Below are 15,623 nucleotides of genomic sequence, written 5' to 3' on the forward strand. Positions count from 1 at the left end.
TCCGACAGATGCCAGACCTTGTGAATCCGCTGTATGACTCGCTTCCCAAGAGGATCGAAATTGTGAAACAGAATCGCGGAGGACCCATTTTCTATTAGAATATACCCGCCATTTCTCGTTGCATATTTTCGTATAAATAAAAGTTCTTCTTTAGTGTTTCCATGTCTATTTTTAAAAAGTGGAAGTCGTCGTGTAACCTAATGATCTAACGAAGCGGTTATTGCTGCTCTAATGGCTATGGTATTGAGCATAATGCAGTTTTCTCAAAAAAAAAACGACAAGGGAGCCACAGAAAGACATGGATTCGAAGTAGTCCGCAGAGGCCTAACAAGGGGAACATCAGGAAGGAGGCAAAGTTTTAACCACAAGACACCTTGTGGAAACGCTGTCCGTAGGCTGAGGCTTCTCTTCTTCGGCAATGACTGAACGCGCCACGTCCTGTAATAAATAATGATATGAGCCAAAATACAAAATAACGCATTATCTAAGAGCGCCAAGAGCAGGCAGAAGACGGCATCGAAAAATTAACGCCTCGATTTTCTTTTTACGCTGTTGTTGGCGTTATCATTTTTTTCGTATCACCGCGTAATCGGGACGGCTAGAAAGCACACATAGTTTGTTGTGAGAGTCGGGCGCGTGTTATCAGCTGAAACGCGTAATCTTTTGGCATGGCGATACCGAGAGCGCCCTGCGGAAGCGTACATATTCGGTGAAACAACTGCCCGTTCCAACGTTGTCACTCGTGCAATACAGTTCTGCATGTATATTAGGCCGCGCATGCTCCTGGGCACAGTGCGTCAGTTTCCGCATCTGCCGCACGGTGTCGCCCCGCAGAGCAAAGCCGTGTGCTCGCGCGCTCTACACAGACGTGACCGCGGCTGTACTTTAAATGCGAGAACATTTTTATGCTTACTAAACGAGTACAACAAAAATGTGCTTCGGCCCAAAGGTTGTGCAATACTTGGCAAGCCCGCGGTGGAGTGGAGCATGCTTCAAACACTCAACAAAGTGAACGGGAGAGTGCATGCCTTATTTGGAATTGCGCATGCAATATAGGTAGTGTCCACAGAAGCGAGCGGCTTTACATTCGAATTGCCTGTCGCCTCCAGGCGAACGAAGTGGCGTGAACACAGCACTTGTGCCCCTTATGTAATACCCCGTTACGGGGTCTTTGAGTAATAAAATGGAAATGAAATGAAACTCGCAAAGCTCTCAGCACACGCCGCACCCCACGTCCTTCGCAGATCGCTTTCAAGACATAGGCACGCGCGCCTGTCTTCAACGAAAAGCAGCGAGAACACAGCATTCGAAGCTATCAGCAGTCGGCACTATCTGTCTGCATCGCTTATTGCGTTCAAGATATAGTCCGCGTGGTGTATAATGGCCTACGCGGATGGATAAGGCGCTAAAGAGCGATAGCAGCTTATAATTATCGGAGCGTCATCGGTGCACATGACGCCACCACCTGCACCGGTTCACTTGCCTCCTAAATTCATGTTGCCCCGCTTTCTGCCGCAGTTTGTGTTGCCGCAGGGCTGTCATTTAGGCCGCTCGTATCAAATTTTATCGCACTGATAATTTTCGCCCGGCTGCATGGACATGAGCAAGTGAAACAATGCTTCCACACTTAGAAAACTTTCAGAGGAGCTTCGCGGTGCATTTTTTATTTCATGAGCATTCTTTAGCGAGTACCCAAGCCCGTCACGTGAAACATGTAATGCTTTATAGCTGCACAAAAATGCTTGGTTTGCGAATTTAAGACATTCATTTGCTATAATGGTGCAAACATAGAGGATTGGCAGCTTTATAAGGCTGCCTCAGGCTGCATAGATTTACACGACGCGCACAGCTTCTTGAAGTGCATCATGGATCACACTGCATGATCCCTGGGTGGCGCAAATCGTAATGTTATCTGCGTAGACTGCGTGCTAGATGGTAGCTATCTGGTATAGTAATACGGCAGCTTGTCCAAAGCCACGTTTAAGAGGGTGGGCGATAGGGTCTAGCCCTGTGCCGTTCCTCTACCAGCGGGTGTGCTGACGTCCGACCGGGGCTCTCCGTAGTTGTACGCACGTGCGCCCCAGTTCCAAAAGGCCATGTTGTCGAAAACTAAGTCGTGGAAGACGTTGTTGAAAGCCGCCTTGAGGTCAAGGGACAGAGTAGCTCTAGCACAGTGGGCCCATCCACCACGTTCTCCTTAACCTGCAGGAAAACGTCCTGTATAAAGCGGCTAGGGCGGTAGCCGAAGGCTCTACTCGAAAAGCATTGGCTCTTTTCGGCAAAGGGTTGTAGCCGGGAGAGTGCAGCGCGGTCAAAGAGTTTACCTACTCACGAAGTTAAAGATATACGTCAGAGATTCGAAAGTGACAGTGGCTTGCCTTGCTTTGTCCGTGTTGGGCCATTCCTGCGGAAGGCTCCAGTTTCTCCAGTTGTCAGTTGTCAGCAGAGGGCAGTTAAGTCTTGAATGTCCCGATTATCTGGGTTGTGTAGGAGCGCGTACAGACTCCCATCAGACCCGGATGTCATTTTCAGCCAAATGCCCTGTAACGTCACCCTCACCTCGGCTCCTCTAATATCGGGGTCTATGGGTGTGGCATCTGCGTGGGGTCAGGCTAGGTAGGTGGGGCGGGTACCTGTAGCCATGTGCCCTTTCTGCAGAGTGTGAATTATAGTAGTATGATCAAGCCTTGATTTGTTGAATATGGTGCGGATATATTATCTTTTGTGTAGCATCTAATATTTCGCCGAGTAGCCAACAGGTGCGCGATGTGCTTACCGTGCCGCTGAGGCGATCGCAAAGGCTATACATGTTACTGTTGTGACAGTGTTCTTGTAGTCAACTGCCTCCGTAGCTAGCTAAGCGGGCGATGCCGAGCTGAAGTTTCCGATTATGTTCCTGCCATGGTCACCGTCGGGTCAGGCTTCTGCGGCTCTACTATAGATGGAGCAAATGGCGATCCACATCGGGCGTCTCTGTCTGCGCAGTGAGGAGTTGAGTCACAGTTTTTAGATCAGTTTGAGGTGGGTGGATCCACTTCATAAGGGAGGGGTAGTCCTGAGGAGCTAGGGTGGACCGGACATGACTAAATATATCCCAATTTATTATCTTAAAAGCAAGTTCACGAGTACATGCCGGTTCTGCCTCTAGGGCAGGATCTAGAATATAAGGGCGCTGCCCAAGATCTCCACGAGATTTCTGGGAAGTATTAACCTGCCCTTGTGACCATCGTGAGCTCAGGACATGCGCCCCTGCTTACACTGTTGTCTGATTGTGTTAGCTAATCTGGTTTCGTCAGCAGAGTCAAGGGATGGAGCTCAACAACATCAGGAGTCCGGCGGCCTTTGGGTGATTCCGCTTGGTAACCGCAGGCCGGGTGCGGGATATTGAAGCCACCTATAAGGACCATCTGCTTAGCCTGTTTGCCTAGAAGCGAAGAATTATGCCCTAACTCATGCTGCCTCGCATTAGGTGCGCTGTGGGTATTAAGAACAAATTACTTGCTTTAGGAACGCGAGCACGGGACCAATTTAAGAAGTACATGCCGAATGCGTGAGCTTTGGAAGGTGTGTTCGATAACGGTCATATGTTTGGACATTATAGTAACTGTGAGGTGTGATGTGTTACTATTTACTATGTCTGTGTAGATGCTGTAGGCGGGATGTGTAGGAGCGCAATGCACGTCCTGGGGTGTATAACGTAAAACTATTCCAAAGTTTTCTATTCCAATTCTGCTATCAGCCCTCCATGATTGGTCAAAAACTTTTTTCGACCACGCCCACTTCCCCTTTCTGTCACGCGACGTCACGAAAACTGCGATACCTCCCCATCTGAGATGTTGTGTGCACACTGATTATGTATGATTTCACAGAGAAAAGAAAAACAGTTATTTCTGATTCGACCCTTTTTCGCCATTAGCCCTCGGCTATTGCTAAAAAGTTTTCGGGCTCCACCCACTTCACGTGCCTGTCACGCGACGTCAGAAAACCGCACAAACTCACCGCGTCAAAGTGATGTTCACGCGATTAAGATGCAATAACAGCCGAACAAAACTGAATTTTCTTCTGAATAGCCGCAGACTTCCACGTTCCGAAAGAAATACAAGATGGCTGCCGCCGATCGCTGAGACGCTGGCTACTCGGACCTGCCGCAACGTTTGGGTGTATTTGCCTATAATAAAGCTTCTTGCGTGGCCGTGTAAGGTTTTCGAGCCCTTTCGGCACGTGTACCACATCATTCTGCCAACTCTTCTTTGCTGAGCATCCGTATCAGCGTCATTCTGAAGCTTCCGTTGCATGCCACCGCGATTTTCGACCAGCCACCACAAGCTAAGTAAGGGAAAGCCGACCAATCGCAGACGCCGGCACCACCCTCTTCACCCGGTTATCGATTTTCAGTGCATTCGCTCTACCCCAGTGAATCCCTCACCACTTAAGCGTTCTCCTCGCCTCTTGTCAGCCAATTAGATACGACAAGCCGCTCAGTGTAGGCAATGTTATTCGTTTTTCAAGCAAACAAATGTGACCTCCTATGAACGAGCAGAGCGTTTGATTGGTCTGTTCAGACAAACCTGCGGGTGACCGCCCGGTGCTTGCGTCGGTGGTTACGCAAAGTTACGTCAGGAGATTGGAATAGAAACAGATTGGAATAGTTTTACGTTATAGGACCCCTGCAACGCTATTGCGTCAGGTGGATGGGGCTGTGTGTCAATGAATTGCGAAGGGATCCGTGTTTGAGTTATTGGTTGTGTTTGATGTTCACCCGTGGGCTGTACGGGTGGTGGCGCATCGGCCTTGCTGGAAACGAAAAGTGAGCTTTCCGGGGCCGCGGGGGTGGGTTTTCGCTCAGGTTATGGTAACCGAGCAGGGCGAAGGCAATGTGATCTCCATGCATCACGTGAAGAGGACAGAGAGCGTTCGGATAAATGTGGAGAGTTTGAAATTTGGCGGAGTGCGGCCCCTGTTTTTTTTTTTAAATATCAGCCACTGTATTCTGGACAGCGGACCCCAGGAACTGTTGTATTGACAGCTGCCTCGGAACTGTGACTTCAGCCCTAATGACTTCCGCCTGCAAAATAGCAACCAATCCCATATTTAGAGAGGCGCAACTTTCGTTCAGTGCCTCTTGTGCACAATAGTGTCACGTGGTCGTGACCTCAAAAGAACACAGTAGCAATACTGTGAAAGGCAAAAACTAGCTTTTATTGGGCGAACCTGTGCCCACAAAACAGGCTACACTTAAAGCACAACGAGGGCGGCGAACACAGTCGGCGATCGTCGTAAATCTTATCAGCGGGTCAAGCGCGTGGGCTTTTATAGAGCAGTCATCGAATGTTCCAGACTAATCGCTCGTACCCGCGTGCCTTCCACAAAGTTCTACACCATTCGCGTCAGGTGATGAAATCAGATAACATAACGTTCGACGACAACAGACAGCGGATAGAAGCATCGATAACTTTCCAGAAACTTCGCATACATGCAGGTGCGTTCCGCGCTGTGCGATTACAGTTGTTAAGCGGCGAAACGTGGTCGCCCGATAAAGATAAGTACACGTGTCAATAGTATTAATGAGATGTTTGAAAGGAGTCGTTATGATGTGGCTCTATGTCGATCATCATGGTTTGCGGAGTGGGTTGGGATTTAGAGTGTCGTTTGGCGATAGGGAGAGTGTGTGGGGAAGGGTATAGAGGTGGCAACTCTTCTGCCCAGCTCACCACTCGCTCTTTCTTTTCATATCCGTTTCTCTTCTGGCCCCTGGCCCTCATACGGCGGCGACTGGAAGACGGATCTCTATAGCGGCCAGCCGAGCCACTCCCGTCAGCTTGGCGGTGATCGCCGGGTGTTCCGCGAGTGCGGCTGTGTCTTATAGTTCAGGCTTTCTCCGCTGAGCTCCTTTGTGTCTTAGCGGATTGCGTAGAATTTTGGTGAACGCTCAGCTCAGTCGTCATTCCAGGCTGACCTTGCGCTGAGCTGGGCGGGAGACGCTGTTACTTGCGTTTGTAGTATTCACGGAGCAAGTGCGACTTGTTGGGCGGCGGAAGTTGACGAGATGGACAGAGACGGTCGGTGGCGTGATCAGCGCCGTTATAGTGAATACATTTAGGTGTGCACCAATGCAACTTCGCATGGTAGGAGATGCCAAACGGCGCGCAACGGGGTCGGTCAGGCATCAAAAATCACACGTGGCCCACTTTCTGGCATGACCGGTAGACGTGGAAGCGGAGATCTACTCCGCTGCCAGTGATGTTTGCCCCCAAGCCGAAAGTGCCCCCTCCTCATAAGGTGTATTAGGGGCACCACATTGGAAATGGTCCCCTTGGGAGTGGCCCGAACCTTCTTTTTTTGTGCTCACGGGGGTTTCGATGGCAATTTAGAGCGCAGGATACTTTCCCAAGCGTATCACTCCTCAAGAAAGTCGAACGTAAGGCCGGGGAACTCTTCCGCCCTTTTGAACCAGTGGGTGGTCGGAAGTGGTGATAATCGAACCTTCAAGCTCCCGCAGCCCAGGCTGGCGCTCTACCACTACGACGGCTGCGGACAAACACAAATTTATAGAGTCGATGAAACTGCTATCCTTATCTCGTATAGCTGTACACTAATTTACTTTCGCAAGCGATGCTTCGCCTTTCGGACAAAACAGTGACCTTACTTCTGCTCTTTTTTCCGTGAGGCCGCCACTATATTTATCGTGGGAGTGAACGCATTGCAAACACGTGGTGACGTCTTCGCTTAGCTGTTGGGTTCCTGAGCAGTCCCGGCAAAACGCCTGGTGGGGTCTCGAACTGTTCTGTATCAGGTGACACAGCGGTGGCCTTGCAAGAAATGGAGCTCGCTGTGGGTCAGATGGGATTCATAGGCAGCGATATGAAACGTAAATTTCAGCTTACGATATAAATTGAAATCCATTTCTCGCCTGTATAACCTTATGGATCTTTTAGTCTCACAACGATAAATTAAGAATAGTTGTACAACTGCCTAATGGTACCTTTTTTTTACTTAAACGGCACGTGAACGTTGCTCGTTGCTTGGAATAAAAATGAACGCACGTACCTATTCGGTCTAGTGGTATATGAACCAACCCCTCCATGCGTTGCAAAACTTCTGGGCATTGGTGCACCGTATGCCAAGGCACAACCTAGCGCACACCAGTTTTGTTGTCTTTCATACGCTGCTTCTGCGATATCATACTCACGTCTGCATTTTTTACGCAAAAATACTTCATTTCCACTATATTACATGCTTCAAGCAAACATGTAATGCGAAGAAAATAAATGCAGAAATACGCGAAAATCCCGCGTCCGCGTCACCTTGTAGCGATGGTACCAAAAATGACCGACGGCGCATTGATGGTAAAGTTCTCTGGCGGATTCCTACAGAGAAGGTAAATCAATGACTCAAAAGAATATTTGGTAAGGTTATGTCTGGCGTGGGGGGGGGGATTCAACCCTCCATTGGAGCACGCTTCGCCAACGCCTAGGCGGCTCCACGGTTCTAGCTGAATAAAAGATGTGCCTATTGTATGCGTCATCGGTCACGTGACAACACTCGCGTCACTTGCGCTTAGCGATTCGTCGGTGTTTTGTACAGTACGATGGACTCTCGACGCGAAAATGGTCAGAATGTTTCCAGTCTGTGGCCAACGTATCCGCATGCGCACACAACGAATCAGCAGAGAGAAGTTTTGTGCATGGCGGCAACATGAACGGAAAACATTTTACCAAAGCGACTATAATGCTTTCGCATTCCCAGAGGTAACTTTTGTTAAATTTTCCATCCGAATGTTTTAGAGCGCAGCTCTTTGGCGTCCGTTCCTGGGTTTCGCGTCGTCGTCGGCGTCGTCGTCGTCGTCGTCGTCGTCGGCGTCGGCGTTGTCGGCGTTGTCGTCGGCCTCGTAACCAGCTCGCCTCCGCCGCCGCGCTCCGCCGCCGCGCATGCGCCGCTGCTCCGCCGCCGCGCATGCGCGCTGTCGGCTCTCCGGGCGAGGGAGGATGATGGAAGGGAGGAGGAGAGACTGTGGAGGAGGGCTGGCTACACAAATGGCTCTTTGGCGTCCGTTCCTGGGTTTCGCGTTGTCGTCGGCCTCATAACCAGCTCCGCCCCCCTTTCATCCCCCCAGCGCTAGCAGCGACCGACTGATACCGCTTTCGTGAGTCCGCTACCGCACTCACGAAAGACGTCGTGCACTTCCCGCAACTCGCATTAACCGTCCATCGATCCACACTGATGTTAGTAGTGGGGGACTTTAATGTTGACATAAAGACAAACAGCAATTTCCTAACACTTATGCGGGAGAACATCCCGTTCCTCTCGCTCGTAACGCGTCCCACGGCTGTGACAACCTCGCGAGGCACTTGTATAGATCTCGTCTTTGAGAATCAAGCATTGGTGTACCAAGTCGAACATATATCAGTCTATTTCTCCGACCACAAAGCTTCCTTCATGACTGTCAAGAACTGTTAATGGAGTCTTTGTTAAAGGAATACGTGTGAAAAATAAAAAAAAAATTCTGTGATAGCGCATACATGTGTTGCTCGATTTCTTTGCCTCAATCTATCGAAAAGGTGAAACAGCTTATTTGCTGCGCTCAAATTTCGCATTAGGAAGTAGCGTAATCGTCGGTAATTTTTTTTTTGTCGAACACTGTAATATAACATATAAGTGCATTATTCTACCGACTATTTAAAGGTATTCGATTCGTATGCGTACACATTTTGATGCCATCTCTAGAGTATATATTTTAGGCGGGTTTGAAAAGTACTATTGACAGGTTCCTAGCCAACAGTAAGATGCTTACAAATCTATTGAGAAAATTTATATTCTCTTTCAGATAGGCAACGTGCTTCAATTGATTTATGTATTCGTCTTGGCGGAGGTATTGGGTAAGCATTAGATATCATTACTCATGAATGTTTATCGGTACGCTCTCAATTTTTGAAAGATAGGAATGGCCCCAGATTTTGAGTATGATTTCTGCGCCATGTGAGTAAAGATTCACCATGTCTTGATACCATCTCTTTATCTGTCATGCTAGTAACTTTCTAAGAAATACCAAATAGAACGTGCAGAGCTCTTCAAAAACATTGCATTTTGGGGTTTCTGAGAGGCATGAGTGAAACAATCATGCGGATGTATTACGCCTTATGCACAGGACAAATCAGATAATTAATAATTGGCCCTTACCCTTGCATGCACATGGGAGACAACCTGCTAAAGGTCATGCAGGAAGCCACACCAGAGCTCCTATTTGAAGAACATTTCTGTTTAAAAGTCTGACACTTTTACACTGCCTGTGTCACGTAGCAGTAATGCTAGAAAAGTGCATTTCAAGACCAAGGAAATGTGTTTTCAAAAATATTCTCCCGAAGCATGTAAATTGGGTGTAGACATGTGTGCAGCTGCTAATGTAGGGTTCGCAAGTGTATGTTGATATTAAAATACGCTCACAGAGGCCGCAGATGAGGCAGCAACACGGCGCCTCACTTGAGCCAGGCATTTGCGCCAGTTTTCGCACTCAAGATGTATGTGCCTGAGTAAGCCAGCTGAAGTATCGGAAACACTTTTAGACATTTCATTTTACTCAACAGGTAGGCATTTTTAATTCTAGGGTCCGCTGCTGGGCAATGTTAAACATGCTTGCAACAGAGTAACAGTGTCTTTTTTTTACACATCTAACGAGCACAAATACCACCTCGTGAAATTTTAAATTCATAAAAAATCTCCCAAATTTGACCAACGGACACAAAAGAGGGGGAGAGGGAAGACCTGCGTATTTCTTTAGACTGACCTATGCAAACACCATTTGTGGGCTACACACGCAAATTATCATCGTTCGTTTGCCTTGAGGCTTAGGACACAAGCAGCAGCAAATTAACGTCACACACTGACCAGCAGCGCATAATTTAGATACTTACTTCTTCACCAATTTTGTTTACGCCAATCTCGCATGCTTAGGAAAATGTGAATATGCTCGCTCAAACCAAGTGCTTCCTGGCGTACTACAGCCCGGTTAGGGCCATATCAGGAGTGCCCAAATATAAAAACACACCCGCTTACCTAACCCTGTTTATGCATGAGTGAATGAAAGCGGGCAATCAATAAAATTATTAATAAATAAAAATGAAACTAGCTGTCATCAAAACAAATTGCCTGAGAACAATGTCATGTGAATAACATTCGCAGTCATACTTGCAGTGCCACATTATTTAGGAATCGTCACAATGACAATGTCCGAAAATTTAAGAAATGTAGGATGCATAAAATATTGCAATTATGCAACATTGCCTCATATTTATTGCCCCGATGTCAGTACATATGCCGTGTTGTGCCATTACCACAAGCCCGGATTCCGAATCTGCAAGATGCGGAATCTATCCTGCGAGCGCCCTAATTCTCCCTTCACAAGTCAGGATGCTGAGCCGTCAGGCAGCGGTGTCCTGCGGGAGAAGCCTCGGCGAGCAGCATGTTTGGACGTGTCAGCGAGTGCCAGACAGCCCGGCGCCGCACCTCCTTTTGCATGGAGGTCACCGCGCGCGCGAACTTTGAACCGGGTGGCCAGCGCGGTCGCTGGTTTGACCTCTAGGACGACCGCCGAGTGGTGACTTTGTATTGGGCCGTTTCAGTGACAATGGTTCCTCGGGGATTATAAAAGACGCGGCGCGCCGCCTCGAAAACAGGATCCGCCGACCCACCGGGAGACAGTGTCGCTCCCGACTGGGGTGAGATGTGTCACGCGTTTTCGCCGGACGTCGCCGTGCGGGAACAGTCGCGTTTGTGGGAGCTCTCGGCCCCAGTGCCGATCCGATCTTGTCCTGTACAATGACCTTTATATAATGTATAAAATCCCTCTCGTTATTCTCATCGACGCCTGGCTCGGAGTCTTCGCTACCAACGCTCTGTCACGAAACGGGTGACGAGCGCTACGGGACCACAAAGTCGTAATAGTGGTGCAGCGGTGCAAAGTCGTAACAGTGGATGGCAGCTACGGGATTGACCGGCATCAGCTACCTCGGCGGGGTGAGTGCCTGAAGTTTACCTCAAACACCAGACTTTCTCTGACACAGGTTATAGTAGCTTAGGGAAGGATTTGGTGTTGCATTGTGATAACCTTGGGTGTTTCAAGCCTAGTAAGAGTGTTTTGAAAACCAGGGGATGCTGAGGGGGTAAACAGGATAGTGTGTGAAATACCTGCATATGTCTTACTAGTAGTGTTATAGTAGCGTACGGCAGGTATATTCAAAAAGGGTAAACAGCAGGAGGACAGTGTGAACGATGGAGAAGTACAAGGTGAAGGAACTTCTCGAAATTTGTGAGGAGTTGGGCTCAACCAAAAGAAAGAATGCGATCCTTGAGGTCATGAGGACTGGGGACGTAACGGCTGAGGAAGCCGCAGAGGCCTGGGCGGATATCGATGAACGTCGGGAAAGGGAGGAGAAGGAACGTTGCGAGCAGGATGGAAAGAAAATGAACGTCGTGAAAGGGAGGAAAGGAGAGAAAAGGAACGCCGCGAGGAGGAAAAGGAGGAAAGGAGAGAGAGGGAACGACGCGAGCACGAGCTTAAAATGAAAGAGTTGGAGACCCTAAATAACTCGCCGGCGCCTAGTCTCACTTCTAATGTTCCCAGAATACGCGATCAACTTCCACCCTTTGTCGTCGGAGAGGATATGGCCAAATACCTCGTGAAATTTGAGCACGTGTGTGAACGGAATAGCATTGAGCGATCCCTTTGGGCACAGAATCTGTTAGCCTTGCTTCCTGGGGAGGCATCAGACGTAATAACTTGCTTATCGAAAGAGGCGTTTGAGAGCTACAGTGATGTGAAGGAAGCGCTACTGCGGAAGTACAAATTCTCGCCCGAAGCTTTCCGGCAGAGGTTCCGGTATGCAAAAAAGGGCAAGGAGTCGAATGTTGACTTCGCGTTTCGTCTAAAAGCCGACCTGGTGGAATGGCTGAAGGGCGAAGAGGTTTACGACGACCGCGACAAAATCGTCGAATGCATCGCGTTGGAGCAGTTCTACCGTTGCATTGATGAGGATGTCAGGCTCTGGCTGCAAGATAGGCTAAAGGAGGTTAAGCTAAGCAAGGCAGCAGAGTTAGCGGAAGAGTATTACACCCGCCGCAGCTTGCACAGCAAGGCAGTGCGCGTAGAAAAAGCGGATAGGAGAGATGGGTTTTCCAGGGAGCCCGACGAACGGAAGGAAATCACGCGTCGCGAGTTTCGGGAAGACGAATCCCTTACCAAAGAAACTGTCAGGGAAGGGCATTATGCATCTTAGAATGATAGCGATGGTCCCAAACAGCGAAACGATACGACGCGTTTTTTTCAAAAACGGAAACCGTTAACCTGCTACAATTGCAAAAAGCAAGGGCACATCGCTGCGAGCTGCCCAGAGAAAATTGCTTTTGCAACAATACAGGAAACTCACAAAAACATACGTCTATTGGAGCCCTATGTGCAGGAAATTAAGGTAAACGGTATGAAGTATGAAGTATGAAGTAAGGTAAACGGTATTAACAGCATCAAAACTTCACACTTACAAATTATTCCTCGAAATTTCACGGCAATTCTGGGAAGACAAATGTTCCTTCCAAAGTAAATACCATGGCAGAACGACAAATTATAACCTCAGAAAAACTCTGATAGAAAAACCACGTTGCAGAACGAAATACGGAGATCAAAAACTAGCAGTTCAACTTCCTAACCTTCTAAACGACTACCCCTTGGTATTGGACCTGCTAAATACTGGAATATCAAAGCAAAGCTTTAAGAAAACGGTAAAAGAATTGTTACTATCCGAAGACTAATAGAAATGTTGAACTACAGGTATAGAAAATTTTGTTCATGTTTCTTGTTGTTGCTTTTAGAAAACTGTGTAAACTTTAATCTTTCAGCTACAGGTGTGGAAAATTTCGTACATACTTTTTTTGTCGTTGTTGTGCTTCAATTGATTAGAAAACTGTATAAACTTTAACCTTTTTTTTCTTTCTTCTTACGCGAATTGTGTACTCAAGTGTTGAAAATGTGTACTACTTTAATTTCATGTGTGACCTCCTGAAAGCCTGCCACTGCCATGTTGCTGCCAATGTACGGGTGGCACGGCCTAGTCAGGCCAATGTTTTGCCTTTAGCCGTGTCCCCTAAGACAATCTGTTCATTGTCTTAAATAAATCAATAAAGAAAGAAAGAAAGAAAGAAAGAAAGAAAGAAAGAAAGAAAGAAAGAAAGAAAGAAAGAAAGAAAGAAAGAAAGAAAGAAAGTGCCGTGCTCTTCGGGACTCTGCAGCAACTATGGACGTTGTTCACCCGTCTTTCGTCTCCTCGAATGATTTTACGGGAGAGTGCGCTAGGATACGGCAAGTGGCCGAGGAGAGGAGTGTCTGTTTACCGATCGCAACGGTTGTCATTGAAGGAGAGTTTTGGAAGCTTAACACAGAGGCCGCTGTGTCTGCCGCCCTCCCGGAGCACTTTTCCTACCTCTTCTCAAATAACTCGGAGCAGCTGCTGAGGGATCAGGGCAAATCATTCTTTGCCGACGTGGCATACATGGCCTTCACGCGATCCAAAGCGCGCCCGCTGTCGAGGGAACTTGACTTAGCGTCGGTGAGCGAACAGCGGTGCGGCACAGGGACCGATCAAGGTAACTTGAGTGGCGAGCATTCACGGGAGAGGCAGAGCTCGGAGGCTGGCCTAGGCGAGCGGGTCCTGGAAGTGAGTGGGAGTGACACGTGCAGTGCTAGCCGTGATATAGACGCGACGCCGCTATTAGGCGACGCGGGCTCCGCACTCGCTCCGGTTTCCGCCAGCCGGCAGGAGCAGGCTGCAGTTGAAAGAGAAAGTCTGATTCGCGAGCAACAGGAAGACTGTTCATTAGCCGATCTGAGGAAGAGCGTCAAACGGGGAGTGAAAAAAAAAGAGGGTTTCATTTGGCAAAGAATCTGGCTTATTGTACCGCCGCTACACGGATAAGCAGGGTCGCAAATATAAGCAGCTTCGGATTCCGCGAAAATATGGCCGGGAAAAATGAATGACCTCATTTGCTTCCTCAGTGGTATGTTTTCGGTCCAAGTGATTCTGAGGGGACCATTCCATTTGTAATTATTATTGCTGATTAATAATTGTTTCTATTTTGTGTGTTGTTGATTTGAAAACTGGTTGTTTGATCCTTGTGCACCAGATCGTACACCTGCCTCTTGTTGCAGCGGGAGCAAAAAGAGGGATAGCAATTTAGTTAGGTTGATTTGGATTATGGCCTTGTCTGGTGTTTGACGGCAGACAGAGGGCACTTGTTCGTGTTGGGTATTGCCTTTTGCCGGTCGGTTTTGCAAGCTGGAGAACGACCAACCGGGACCAGTGGCGAGAAGCAAGGGCTTAGGAACGACCGAGTGGAGCTGGTCAAGGTGCCTTGGCGACAACGCGGTGAGCAGAGCTCCTCTCCTGGCGAGTCGGACTTGGGCACGTGAAGTTACCTGGCGTCCCGACACTGGACGTGAACTTGGACGAGCCTGACGAACGTGCGCGCCTGGCATCCGAGCCACGTGGAGGCAGCTCGTCTTCCCGGCGCCTTATCTGAGGGCGGGGATGCTGTTGTGCCATTGCCACAAGCCCGGATTCCGAATCTGCAAGATGCGGAATCTATCCTGCGAGCGCCCTAATTCTCCCTTCACAAGTCAGGATGCTGAGCCGTCAGGCAGCGGTGTCCTGCGGGAGAAGCCTCGGCGAGCAGCATGTTTGGACGTGTCAGCGAGTGCCAGACAGCCCGGCGCCGCACCTCCTTTTGCATGGAGGTCACCGCGCGCGCGAACTTTGAACCGGGTGGCCAGCGCGGTCGCTGGTTTGACCTCTAGGACGACCGCCGAGTGGTGACTTTGTATTGGGCCGTTTCAGTGACAATGGTTCCTCGGGGATTATAAAAGACGCGGCGCGCCGCCTCGAAAACAGGATCCGCCGACCCACCGGGAGACAGTGTCGCTCCCGACTGGGGTGAGATGTGTCACGCGTTTTCGCCGGACGTCGCCGTGCGGGAACAGTCGCGTTTGTGTGAGCTCTCGGCCCCAGCGCCGATCCGATCTTGTCCTGTACAATGACCTGTATATAATGTATAAAATCCCTTTCGTTATTCTCATCGACGCCTGGCTCGGAGTCTTCGCTACCAACGCTCTGTCACGAAACGGGTGACGAGCGCTACGGGACCACAAAGTCGTAATAGTGGTGCAGCGGTGCAAAGTCGTAACATCCGGTACGTCGACTTCGTCTTCTTTCCCTTAGATATCGGTTGTCACGCCTTTCTTTTTAGAGCGCAGCTCTTTGGCGTCCGTTCCTGGGTTTCGCGTCGTCGTCGTCGTCGGCCTCGTAACCAGCTCCGCCCCCCTTTCATCCCCCCAGCGCTAGCAGCGACCGACTGATACCGCTGGATGCCGCTGACGCCGCTAGAGAGTCAAGATAACGTGACTGCATAGAACACCGTCGCCGCCATGCAGAAAGAGGAGGAAAGGGTCCCCCCCCCCCCTGGTTCTTAGCGCTGTGGAAGCGAGGGTATCATATTGTTTGTGTCGGCATCGGCGGCGTTGTCCCTGAAACCAACTCCGCAGCTGGGGTTGACTCACTATCGGCGTCAGCGGCATCAGTCAGTCG

At 49.2% G+C, this 15,623-nt stretch overlaps 1 protein-coding gene across 7 annotated transcripts in view; it reads left to right on the forward strand.

Annotated features, from left to right (window-relative positions):
- Window positions 1–15,623, forward strand: part of LOC135910206 (uncharacterized) — a 170,427-nt gene that overhangs the window by 22,877 nt on the left and 131,927 nt on the right. For 6 of the 7 annotated variants that reach the window (XR_010566941.1, XR_011509216.1, XR_011509217.1 and 3 more), the window contains one exon: window positions 8,825–8,876. The exons of the other annotated variant lie outside the window; for it this stretch is intronic. Coding sequence is in view for 3 of the 6 variants with exons in the window: in XM_070528130.1 (XP_070384231.1) it covers window positions 8,825–8,876 (52 nt within the window). In the remaining 3 variants the exon portion in view is untranslated. The remainder of the gene's footprint in view (window positions 1–8,824; window positions 8,877–15,623) is intronic. 7 annotated transcript variants of the gene reach the window in all.

The sequence above is a fragment of the Dermacentor albipictus genome, chromosome 10, assembly GCF_038994185.2.
Source record: "Dermacentor albipictus isolate Rhodes 1998 colony chromosome 10, USDA_Dalb.pri_finalv2, whole genome shotgun sequence".
Taxonomy (NCBI): Eukaryota; Metazoa; Arthropoda; class Arachnida; order Ixodida; family Ixodidae; genus Dermacentor; species Dermacentor albipictus.